The sequence below is a fragment of the Ictalurus furcatus genome, chromosome 16 (genome assembly GCF_023375685.1).
Source record: "Ictalurus furcatus strain D&B chromosome 16, Billie_1.0, whole genome shotgun sequence".
Lineage (NCBI taxonomy): Eukaryota > Metazoa > Chordata > Actinopteri > Siluriformes > Ictaluridae > Ictalurus > Ictalurus furcatus.
The window spans coordinates 10066507-10079084 of NC_071270.1; the positions used below are offsets into that span (position 1 = coordinate 10066507).

The 12578-nt window shown below is 42.3% G+C and overlaps 1 protein-coding gene across 4 annotated transcripts in view; it reads right to left on the reverse strand.

The window, feature by feature from the left end:
- nbeaa (neurobeachin a) overlaps positions 1 to 12578 on the reverse strand; it is a 186892-nt gene that overhangs the window by 58252 nt on the left and 116062 nt on the right. For all 4 annotated transcript variants that reach the window (XM_053645334.1, XM_053645332.1, XM_053645333.1 and 1 more), the window contains exons 9-13: positions 7599 to 7796; positions 6836 to 6969; positions 5357 to 5465; positions 5077 to 5229; positions 3737 to 3905 (exon numbers count right to left, since the gene is read on the reverse strand). In XM_053645334.1, coding sequence (XP_053501309.1) covers positions 3737 to 3905; positions 5077 to 5229; positions 5357 to 5465; positions 6836 to 6969; positions 7599 to 7796 — 763 coding nt within the window. The remainder of the gene's footprint in view (positions 1 to 3736; positions 3906 to 5076; positions 5230 to 5356; positions 5466 to 6835; positions 6970 to 7598; positions 7797 to 12578) is intronic.

The following is a 12578-nucleotide window of genomic DNA, read 5'->3' on the forward strand; positions in this document are numbered from 1 at the left end:
CAGGACTTACAAAGCTGCAGTGAAAAATTCACCTCCCCCTGTGTGTGTGTGTTTATGTGTGTAGCAGTGGAGTGTTCAATGTTGACCTGATCCAAGTGGGGGTGTGTGTGTGTGTGTGTGTAGTGAGAAGGTAATTAAGCACCAGCCCCATGTTCTAGCTCAGCAGTGATTGTGGTTATTACTGAGTTTGACCATGTGACATTCCTGGCCAGTGCAGCAGTGTGTGTGTGTGTGTGTGTGTGTGTGTGTGTGTGTGTGGACTTCCCCACAACCTCCTTCTAGCCACTTCTACATGCAGAGATAGTGGGTGTATGTGGGCCGAGGTGTGAATCATCTGCTCTATTTGGGCTCAGGCTCTACATCTCAACTAGAACAGGCTTTAAAGAAGCAGTTTGTAATTTTAGATAATTTTTGCTCAAACTGTATACTTCCTTTTAAGGAAAAGAAAGAGAGCTGAGCAGGGCTGGGGGCGGGGCTAATTTCTGGGCCATAATCATATCAAATATCACCTGAAATTGAGAGTGATATTGACGTTTGTAATGCATAACAACAATATTAGAAATCTTGAAATGTATGTAATTTATGTTATCATGACAGACGCTTGTCCGAGTGTGTGGTTATGTCTCGGATGGATCCTTTCGTTCACCCCGACACCTCTATTGCATCTTCAATGTCATCTGAAGGTCATTCGGCACTGTAGAGCAGATGAACACTACACACAAACGTACTGTATGGACCACCATGATACATATATGTGTGTGTGTAAGTTAAGGGCCTCTGGTCTGTGAGCTGTAAATAACTTCCACTGAGCCTCCTGCTCATCACAAAACACACACACACACTCAAATTCACATGGAAACATGGAAAACCATACATATTTCAGTGCTATCTAAGAAACTCAGCATGCAACATACATGTCTGTGTGGTTCATTTATGGCATTTGGTAGACGCCCTTACCCAGAGCGAGTTACACTTATCTCTCGCTCTTTTTTTTTTTCCACAACTGAGCAGTTGAGGGTTAAGGGCCTTAACCAAGGGCTCAGCAGTCGCAGCATGGTAGTGCTGGGATTTGAACTCATGACCTTCTGATCAGATCTCAAGTGGATCTGTAGTGAGACTATGCACACACAGACACAAGCACACACAAACACACACACACACACACACACACACACACACACAGAGCTCATGTATTGTATATACCCTGCAGATAAGGAAACCGTAAAGCACTTATTAAGGAATGCTGGTCTGCACTTCCTCACATCCTGAACATTAGTTCCATGTAACACACACCTGCAAGCACACACACACACACACACACACACACTCACAATGTCACACATTCGCAAATACAAACACATACACATTACCATGTCCCCTCATCCGTTTTATTTTATTAAATTTTTTTGTGATAAAAATGACAAACTTGCAAGCAGATCCACTCACTTTCACATTCTCTCTCACACACACACACTTGTAAGTTACACTCTCAAGCAAACACATTCAAGTATACACACTCTCAAGTACATACACCCGCATGCAAATACACTCACTATTTCACACATTAACAAACACACATGCACAAGCAGACACTTAGAAGTACAACGACTCACAGGTGCAAACACACACACACACATTTACTTGAATGTGACATTAACATACACGTGAGCAAATTCATCAGTAATCATTTGTGGTTTTAGTCGAATGGCCTCTCGGGAGAGAAGCTGGAGCACACAGGCGACTAATGATCAACGCTCGCGGCTGACTGATCTTTAGTGGAACAGGAAGCATTAGTACTCTGCAGATATTACAGCGGTTCTGTTCACTTCCTTATGCTACTGCACAAGTCTGAGCTCCACAAATCACTTGTGTGGTCATATGACCATAAATAGAGTGTGTTTCTCTGGAAATACATCATTATCCTGAGTCAGTGCAGCGCTTCAGGAAGAGAAAGATAGACAGGAAATGTGAAGTGATGGAAGACCCCTGTGGGTGTGGGTTTGAGTATGTGTTTGGGTATGGGTGTATGTGGGTGTGTGTATGGGTGTGTGTTTGTGTTTGAGTGTATGTGTGGGTGTGTTTGTGTATGTGTTTGTGTGTCTGTGTGTTTGGGTATATATGTGGGTATGTGTTTGTGTGGGTTTGTGTATGTGTTTATTTGTGTGAGTATGTGTTTTTGTGGGTACGTGTTTTTGTGGGTACGTGTTTGGGTACGTGTTTGGGTATGTGTATGTTTGTGTGGGTATGTGTTTGGGTATATGTTTGTGTGGGTATGTGTTTGGGTATGTGTATGTTTGTGTGGGTATGTGTTTGTTTGCGTGGGTATGTGTTTGTTTGTATGGGTATGTGTTTGTGTGGGTATGTGTTTGGATATGGGTTTGTGTATGTTTGGGTTTGTGTATGTGTTTGGGTATGTGTGTGTTTGTGTATGTGTATGTTTGGGTATGTGTATGTTTGGGTATGTGTGTGTTTGGGTTTGTGTGTGTTTGGGTTTGTGTATGTGTTTGGGTATGGGTATGTGTGTGTTTGGGTTGTGTAAGTTTGGGTATGTGTATGTTTGGGTATGTGTGTGTTTGGGTTTGTGTATGTGTTTGGGTATGTGTGTGTTTGGGTATGTGTAAGTTTGGGTATGTGTATGTTTGTGTGGGTATATATGTGGGTATGTGTTTGTGTGGGTATGTGTTTGGGTATGTGTGTGTGTGTGTTTGGGTATATATGTGGGTGTGTGTTTGTATGGGTATGTGTTTGTGTGGGTGTGTGTTTGGATATGGGTTTGTGTATGTTTGGGTATGTGTATGTGTTTGGGTATGTGTGTGTTTGGGTATGTGTATGTTTGGGTATGTGTATGTTTGGGTATGTGTGTGTGTTTGGTTTGTGTATGTGTTTGGTTTGTGTATGTGTTTGGGTTTGTGTATGTTTGGGTTTGTGTATGTTTGGGTATGTGTATGTTTGTGTGGGTATGTGTTTGGGTATATATGTGGGTATGTGTTTGTGTGGGTATGTGTTTGGGTATGTGTGTGTGTGTATGTTTGTGTGGGTATGTGTTTGTGTGTGTGTTTGGGTATATAGGTGGGTATGTGTTTGTTATGTGTTATAGGTGGGTATGTGTTTGTTTTGTGGGTATGTGTTTGGGTATGTGTATGTTTGTGTGGGTATGTGTTTGGGTATGTGTATGGGTATGTGTTTGGGTATGTGTTTGTGTGTGTGTGTTTGGGTATCTATGTGGGTATGTGTTTATTTGTGTGAGTATGTGTTTTGGTATGTGTTTGGGTATGTGTATGTTTGTGTGAGTACGTGTTTGGGTATGTGTATGTTTGTGTGGGTATGTGTTTGTTTGTGTGGGTATGGGTTTGTGTATGTGTTTGGGTATGTGTATGTTTGTGTGAGTATGTGTTTGGGTGGGTTTGGGTATGTGTTTGGGTGGGTTTGGGTATGTGTTTGTTTTTGTGGGTATGTGTTTGTGTGGGTTTGGGTATGTGTTTGTTTTTGTGGGTATGTGTTTGGGTATGTGTTTATTTGTGTGGGTATGTGTCTGGGTATATGTTTGCGTGGGTATGTGTGTTTGGATGTGTGGGTATGTATTTGTGTGTGTGTTTGGATGTGTGTGGGTGCGTGTTTGGGTGTATATATATATATATATATATATATATATATATATATATATATGTGTGTGTGTGTGTGTGTGTGTGTGTGTGTGTGTGTGTGTTTGGGTATGTGTGTGTGTTTGCATGCTCACCGAGGCCTTTAGGTGTGATGCCGCTGCTCTCCAGTGGGTTGGTGGCCCAGTAGTAGTACTTGAGTGTGTGCATGAGCTGCAGCACGGTGCCCACTCGCCGTATAGTGGAGTAGATTGTGGCTGTGCCAATGAACTCAGCTGACAGGTAAGTGTACAGAGAGAGCTGAACCTGAGGAGCAGTCAGATACACACACAATAAATACACACAGAGACACAGGCACATGAACACATTATAGTATACAACTACACAGCAGGTTACAACTTACATTACATTAGTTTCCATTTGGGGGGGGGGGGGGGTGGCGGCTTTAAAATACTCTGTGAAAGATATTCATTTTTACTTTAAAATACATAAGATTGTATTGTTTTGTTTTTTACTTGCACTTTATTGAATTTTGAATGTGTGACAATCTCAGAGGCTTTTGAACACTTACACTACCTCAAGATATAAAATATATCTTGTTGTCATGTTATACCCTTGTTATATTTATCTTTTAATAAAAATCTAAAATGTTATGCCCTTAATGTTGTGCCAATTTTTCCCCCTGGTATCAAAAATTGTTATTTTTCAAGGTGTTGTATTGTAGTTAGAAATTCCAGTATCGTGACAACTAATATATACTGCACAGAAACAACAGAAGCAGTGCTGCAGCGGCTCCCACTCGCTTCAGCAGTATTACATTCCACACAAAAATAGAGACATGTGTTGCTTTACATTCTAATGTGCCTTGTGGTGGGTTAAGTAAACAATGCAGCAACTATAAAAATCCACGTGGATGAACTTTCATAATTGATGTAATCATTGCGGCCCTACACGAGGTGCACAAGACAAAATGAAGTGTTTTTAATTAATTATGTTTTTTAGTTCAGAAATGGAACTTGAAGTTCAGTAATTAAAATCCCAATTAAAACTGTAATCATGTGTCGAAAAGGAAACGCCCATTACCATAACGAGTTTCAGCTCCGTCTGTTCGCGAGCAGCTGATGAAGACCAGAGGCGGGGCTTTTTGTTACGAACCTACGTAGGTTAGTTCAGGAAGTAAGTCTGGAATTAACTTGATTCAGCTGTTCAGAATCGGTTCCTTCTTTTGGGAGTCAATAACTTTTGTCGTGCGCTTTGATTTTTGAACCTTTGCACACTTTTTACATTCACAAACAGCTGTATAACACACTACATGAAAGGTAATATCTGAAAAACCATAATAGGTGCACTTTAAATGTAACACTACAGCTTTGCAGGATATCTTGCGATACATATCATATACTGTAGAAATGTCATATGATCTGATATTTTTGTCCCATGCCTACTTAGGAAAGGATTTAGACAGCTGTGCTCTGACCTTTGCAGGTGTATGTATCCAGATGGCTGCATTGAACAGGACGTGGTCACACAGCTGCTTTAGGAGAGGAGCTCCATGTGTGAGGCCATCTAGATACTTAGCAAAGGAGAGAAACTGCTCCAGTACAGCCCGGGTGATGTGCACACGGGACGACTGAAAGAGACACGGACGATGACATTGAGAGAGGCAGTGAGGGAGTTAATATGGCTGATGTAACTCGGAGATAGAAACTCAGGGATAGTCACATTATTATCAACTGTGCTTCACTACAGCATCTCACCTTCTCTAACAGGTATCCGATGACCAGGAAGCCCTTTCCTCCCAGCATCTGCTCCTGCATGGCTACAGAACTCTTCAACAGCTCCACCAGGAAAGCCAGGAGAGTGGCACTGCATGCGCACACACACACACACACACACACACACACACACACACACACACACTTTTGTCTTACTATCCTTGTGAGGACTCCACCTCTAACCCTAACCTCACTAACCAAAGCAAGGTCTTTTTGCTCTTGTAGACACACAAACACTAACTCCATGTGACACACCATTCACACATATCATTACACACTATGCACTCGTAATCAAAGAGCAAACGTTACAAACAATGCACTTTCAAAATTAACCACACGCAAGGATAAATAAACATCAGCACAACCAATTTGCATGAATATCCTACACGTTCAGTTAAAGCCTGGTTCTGAATCACAAACACACACTACTGGACCAGTATTAGATTAGTATTATGACAATCTTCTAGATGAAGATTTTCCAAATAAAAGGCAGTACCACAAAATAAGGACAATAGTTTTCCTGAAACAAGATCTGAAGAATGAGATATGTTTAGGCCATTACTGTGATATGAAATGTCTGAATGAGAATATGTATACATTAATGGTATGTTTATGTAGGAGTAGATTCTGAGGCACTGTTGTGACTTTTCTACACTTGTGCCTTTTCTACAGGTGTATGCACAAAAAAAAATCATTAAAAAAAATCACTCCTTACAGAAAGACTAACAAAACAGCCAGTCACCTCATAGGCGTATCTTCCAAAGAAATATCCGAATGAATAACATCACACCAGACACTGATTATTGACACATCTGTTTTCATGCAATCTCTTTTACAGAAATAGCTTGCAGGGAAACAACTGATCCTCAGCAGCAATCGATACAGACACGCTAACACACACTCTGAATCATTTCCCACTGGCAGCATAGCTGCGATGATGGGCTGAGGCTCTGCAGCTGAATGATGCGCTTGATGCACCGAAAGTCAGGATGAAGTCCTCAGCAGCTCTCTCTCGCTTGTCCTGCCCCCCCCCCCCGCCCCCATTCTTTTTTCCCTCTCTCAACTTCTATTTCCTCCTGGTCTCTCAGCTCACTGCACAGCAAAGCGGCTGGATGGCGGCACTAACTCACGTTCACATGAAACTTGTTTTTACTGCACTGGTAAAAAGCTCCCCAGAGGCTCTGCACTGATGCACTGCAGATTTGGATGCTACTGATGATGCCAGCACTACTACAGATCCAGGACTGATTATGCCTGCAAGCTGAGGGAATACAGCAGCGAGGTGACTGTACAGAACTGAATTTGATCATATCATCCTTCCAAGAGTGAGAGTGTGTTTGTGTGTGTGTGTGTGAGAGAGAGAGAGCATAGCAACAACTAAAGCAGTGATTAGAGGGGAAAAGACAGTGAAGGTGAAAATATGTCACGGGGTTTCATTGTCAGAGGTGTGTGTGCACTCACCACACGGTGGTCTCCACAGGGCTGTCATTGGGCTGTCGGTAGTCAAGCTGAGAGAATAGCGGGAACAGCACCTGGATGCCCCCGATAGAGTGGATGGCACTGTGGATGGAGTGTGTGACGATGGCCTTTACGTCCTACGTACACAGATAGCAACACGTTAGCACTTTTAACCTTAATCCTGGTGACGCCCAATCACCAGACACAAAAACCCCACACTCAATTCACACCTAGGGAAAATTTATAGTGCCATGTTTTTAGAAGGAGAATCCGGAGGAAACCCACATGTAGACTCTTAAGCGGAGAGACAGCAATGCTATCCTCTATATGTGTGTGTGTGCACGGATGTGAGTGCACTTCAGAATTAGTGGAAATTTTATATTACGTTTATGGCATTTGGTAGACACCTTTATCCAGAGCGACTTACATTTATCTCATTTATACATCTGAGCACTTGAGGGTTAAGGGCCTTGCTCAAGGTCCCATCAGTGGCAGCTTGGACTTCCAGACTTCCAATCAGAAGTCAAAAATCTTAACCAATGAGCTACCACTGCCCAGTGCTGGAAGTGCTGGAATGCTGGAAATTTGAGCAGTTACACACAATTGTTTTTAACAACCTCAAGATTATGTAGAAATTATGGCAAGTGAGCACAACTGAGCAGGATTGCATACATTTCAAGTCCAAAGTTTTGTTAAAGCTTTGTTCCGCTTACACATTTCCGCTAATAAGATCATGTGGGCCTGAGATTGTGTGGTGTGCGTTAACCTGCAGCATGAGGGCGTGGGGCGAATGGACAAAGATGGACACATTCTCTCTGGGTGAGGATTCGAGGCAGAGCTGTGCGTCTGTGGCCTTGGCGTTATATGTGAAGGCGATGCTGCTGGCCAACTTCCCATCATACAACACCTGCTTATGGTGTTCAGCCAAGTGGATATCACTCTCTGATTTAAACTTAAAGGTGCTCTGTGGAGAATGACGGAGAAAGAGAAGTGTTAATATAATTACAGCAGAATTGCCCACAGTTATGGATGCTCCAAACAAACTAAAAATCTGGAGAGCTTCAAAGAAAACGGATGCAGACAGGCTGCTACTCATGACGTTTATGTATTCGACAGCACAAAGTTCACAGTCACGTGACGTAAAAAGGGGTTGCAATAACCGTGTCGTTTATGACATTTACTATTTTTACATTTCTCTAAAATGAGCAAAATTAGACACGGACAGGCAGCTGCACATGCCGGTTAGCCAAGTCGAACACTTGGACACATCATTCATATCTGTGTCACTGATGGTATGGGAGATTGGGGTTGTCCAAAACGTCCTATTATTGTCTATAGGCCCGGAATAACGCCCTTTTCCGGCGAAATTCCAAAACGCAAGGTGTGGGGTTTACTCCCGAATACGTACAAGAGGATGTGCGATACGAGCATGTCAGCCGAATGATGTCCGAGCTGTGACACCCGTGTTTTATTCCCATTCATTTTCTATGGGATGAAAACGCATGATTTTTTTTTTGTCTGCGGTTCGAACATTGTAAGTCAAATCGCTTATAAAAGTCATAGCACACCTCTCCTCAATAAGCCATCATTCATGTCGTAGCACAAATGACTGAAGTCTAGCTAAATATCAGTTATAAAAATGATAAAAACACGTGGGTAAATAAATACAAATAAATCTGAAATGTTTATAATAAAATTAATGGCACTGCCTACTCACGAAGTTCTTTGCTTAAGAATGTACCACTTTTACTTTTTCCATGGTCTGTGGCATAACATTTGAAACACTCTGAATAACAAGAGAGAGTGCATGTTTAAACCCACAAGGTGAGATCTGTTCTGTGTTCTCGCTTTACTTCCCTGAAATAACGCTGAAAATAACAGGTTATTAAATATCAGCTCAACCTCTTGTTCTTCTGGCGCACAGCGTTTGTGGGTGTTGCTGCAGAGGAACGGAACAAAGCTGCTTTAATTCCTAAATCACTGCACAACCACATGCATGGGTGCATTATCTTAATGAAGCAGCAGAGGTGCCATCACTGTAATGGCACAGGGATCAGCTGGCTCTGCACAAATCCCATTAGACCATTAAGAGTAACGCCATTAAAAGGATGAACATGACGTCCTACGCATATATATATATATATATATATATATATATATATATATATATATATATATATATATATATCTTACAGCATCCTATCATCTTATATCTCTGATCCTATAGCACATATCGCTGAGGAGCTGATCAAACCTGCGTGGCTATACGAATATTTACATATTACATCTTTTTTTATTTATATACAATGAAATTAGACTTAAAAAAAGCTGATTTTATGCTGCAGCTGGGTAAAATTATGTACATACATGAGAATTTGTAATAATTAAACCAAATCAACGGAAATTCTGAAGTTTTTCTCCGGATCTGAAAAGCCTATATGCCTTTGACAAACAGCTTGTAACTAGAGCTGCAATTTCTTCCAGTACAATTACAAATAATACATACTGGCAGCTAGTAGAGGTCTACAGTGTTCACATGCTGCTGCTTAATTCTGAAAGTAAATTTATGCACAGAAACGTGTGTGTAACAGTACTGGTGGGAGTGGGGAGGCATTATATGCCTGATGTGTTTACATGTGATGATCATCATTCATACACTACACAAGACACAAAATTCAAAATAAACCATATCATGGAAACTTCAAAAATAATACCTTTCTGGTCGAGCGGGCAATGGAGTGGGTCGGGTTTAGTTTGGGCTCCCGTCGAACTTCTGTTTTTTTTTTTTTTAAGTTAAGTGTTTTTCATAGTTAAATGCTAGCAAAACTTGTTTCGAACATATTTTCTTAAGTTAAATGTATATATATTTGCGTGAGAATGGCGGCAAATTTGCGGAAATATAAATTCACCGAGTCAACCAAATCTCGGCCCAGCACCGCCTCATCCGTAAGTTCTGCTGCCTCTCTGGGCAGAACAGCCAAGAGATGGACGCTGAAACCTTGAAGACGGATATCCTGCTTTCACTAAGAGCCGACATTGCTGCGGTGATAAAAACTGAGCTGAAAAGTGCACTTGCTGAAGGTTTCGACTTTCTTTAGAACGAGTTGCAAGCGGTGAAAGCGGAAATAAAGAACAATACGGCCGCAATTCACTCCGAAATCGACCAGATGAAAGCTACAATTAAAGAGGTGGAAGGTGGGCTAACGACCTGGTCGGACGAAGTGGTAGTTTTACAGACTACGGTGAATGACCTGGCAGTAGAGGTGACTGGACTCAGAAATAAGTGTGAGGACATGGAGGGGAGACTGAGGAGATGTAACATCAGAATTCTGGGGTGGCGGAAGCAAATGGGTCCAGCTCTACAACATCGGTCTCGGAACTACTGAGAGAAATACTACAGCTGGATAGAGATGTGCTTGTGGACCGCTCTCATAGAAGCCTGGGTCCTGTGAGGAAGGATGGGAAACAACATGCCATCATAGCCAAACTCCACTACCACCAGGACTACGTTGAGGTAATGAGTCGGGGGTGCTCTGGAGCCCCGCTCCGGCGTAACGGTGGGACGATTGCTATCTTTCCGGATTATACCACGAGTGTCGCTAAGGGCAGGGCAACCTTCAATGAGGTCAGGAAGTTGCTCCGTAACCGGCAGGGAGTTCGGTATGGCATCCTGTTTCCAGCCCGTCTCCGCATCACGTTCAACAGAGAAAAAGGAGTTCATAGATGCAAGCAAAGAGATGAGCTACGTCAAGAAGAATATCATTACTACTGTAGAGGGCTGAGTGAGTAGCATTGCCCTGGCTAATTCATCGTCTCTGAACTTTGACTGGATGATAACTGTTTGATCAGACTTTTACTGTAATAAGGATGATCAACACAGCTGTCTTATTTTCTGTTATATACGTTATGATAGGGTGTATACTTCTACACTGTGATAGGATGCACTTTTTTTTTTTTGAGTTTACTTTTCATACCAGGGGTTTGGTGGAAGCTTGAGCAGTAGGCTCTATAGAGTTCCTCCACACAAGCACTGAATATGCAGATTTGTTTCGGGAGGGTACAGTGAGCACCCTGGTCCTGTAGGTACTGTGGGGGGTGGGGTGGGGTGGTGTTACAGGGAGGGTGTGCCAGACTTTGTTGTTTATTGTGTTTAATTTGCCAGACATCTGTGTTGTGGCCCATCTGCTGTCATTCTAGGTTCCCTGTAGGGCTCAGATATCTAACCTCTAACCAGAGGGTCAGATGGTAGTATGGTTAATTTCATGAGCTGAAATGTTAAGGCACTTAATCATCCTTTAAAGCGAAAGAAGGTATTTACACATCTGAAACAGCTTAATATAAATATTGCATTTCTTCAAGAGACACATCTACGGTCATCAGACCATTCTAGACTGGGAGGGGAGTGGTCAGGACAGATATTTCATTCAAATTTCCATCCAAAGGCTAGGGGGGCAGCTATATTAATTGATAGAAATACACCATTTACGATGACAAGTGTGGAAGCTGACCCTGCTGGGCGCTATGTTATTGTTGTAGGGCGAATTTATACTTTTCCGGTCATTTTGACCAATGTTTATGCACTAAACTGGGATGATTCAATGTTCTTCACAAATTTTTTTTCCCGCCTACCGAATATGGCATCGCATTACCTTATCCTCGGCGGTGACATGAACTGTACACTTTCTCCTGTGTTGGATCGTAGCTCACCCAGATTCTTGTCCCTGTCTGGGGCGGCGCGTTCTATCCAGCTCTTCCTCGAGTCGTACGGAGTGGTATACGTGTGGCGTTTTCACAAACCTGCTTCCAGGAGTTACTCCTTTTTCTCCTCAGTTCATAATACATACTTCCATATAGACTATTTCTTTTTGGACAAAAGAATGCTTCCCCTCATAACCAAATGTGATCATGGACCCATAGTTATTTCAGATCACTGTCCCTTAACTATTAGAATGCGCATCCCGGATATGCAATCCAATTACCGCACTTGGAGACTCAATCCTCTGCTTTTGTCGGATGATGTTTTTACTAGTTTTATTGCATCTGAAATTTCTTTTTTTTTTTGGATATTAATCAAACACCTGGAATGTCCTCCTTGACGATTTGGGAGTCGCTGAAGGTGTATTTACGAGGTCAGGTCATCTCATACTGTGCTAACCACAGGAGAATGAGCACTGCTCGACTTAAAGAACTGGCGGAAGAGATTCTTGAGCTGGATAGGGCACATAGCCAACAACCTTCTGCAGATTCTATGAAGAGGCGTTTGACCTTAAAATTTTGACCTTTTATCGACGAAACAGGCTGAGTATCTTACCTCCAAATCACGATACGGGTTTTATAAGCACGGGGAAAATGCTGGACGGATTCTTGCTCACCAGCTAAGACAGAGAACTGCTAATCTGACCATCTCTGAAATATATGACGAGCAGGGCTCAAAATGTACAGATAGTCATAAAATTAACTCCAGTTTCAAGCTTTTTATATGTCACTATACGGCTCTGGCCCATCTGTAGACCCTTCTGTATTGGAAGACCATGCATGTTCCATCCTAAGATCCAGGGGAGGCTGCAGGGTTGGAGGAGGACCTCTTGGTCAGGGAGATAGCATCAGTGATTGGCTCCATGCAAAGTGGCAAGTCCCCAGGCCTGGATGGTTATCCAATCGATTTCTATAAAAAAGTTTTCAAGGCAACTCTCCCTTCTGTTATTGTCGGTTTTCAAGGAGTCGTTCTCCTTGAGAGCCCTGCCAT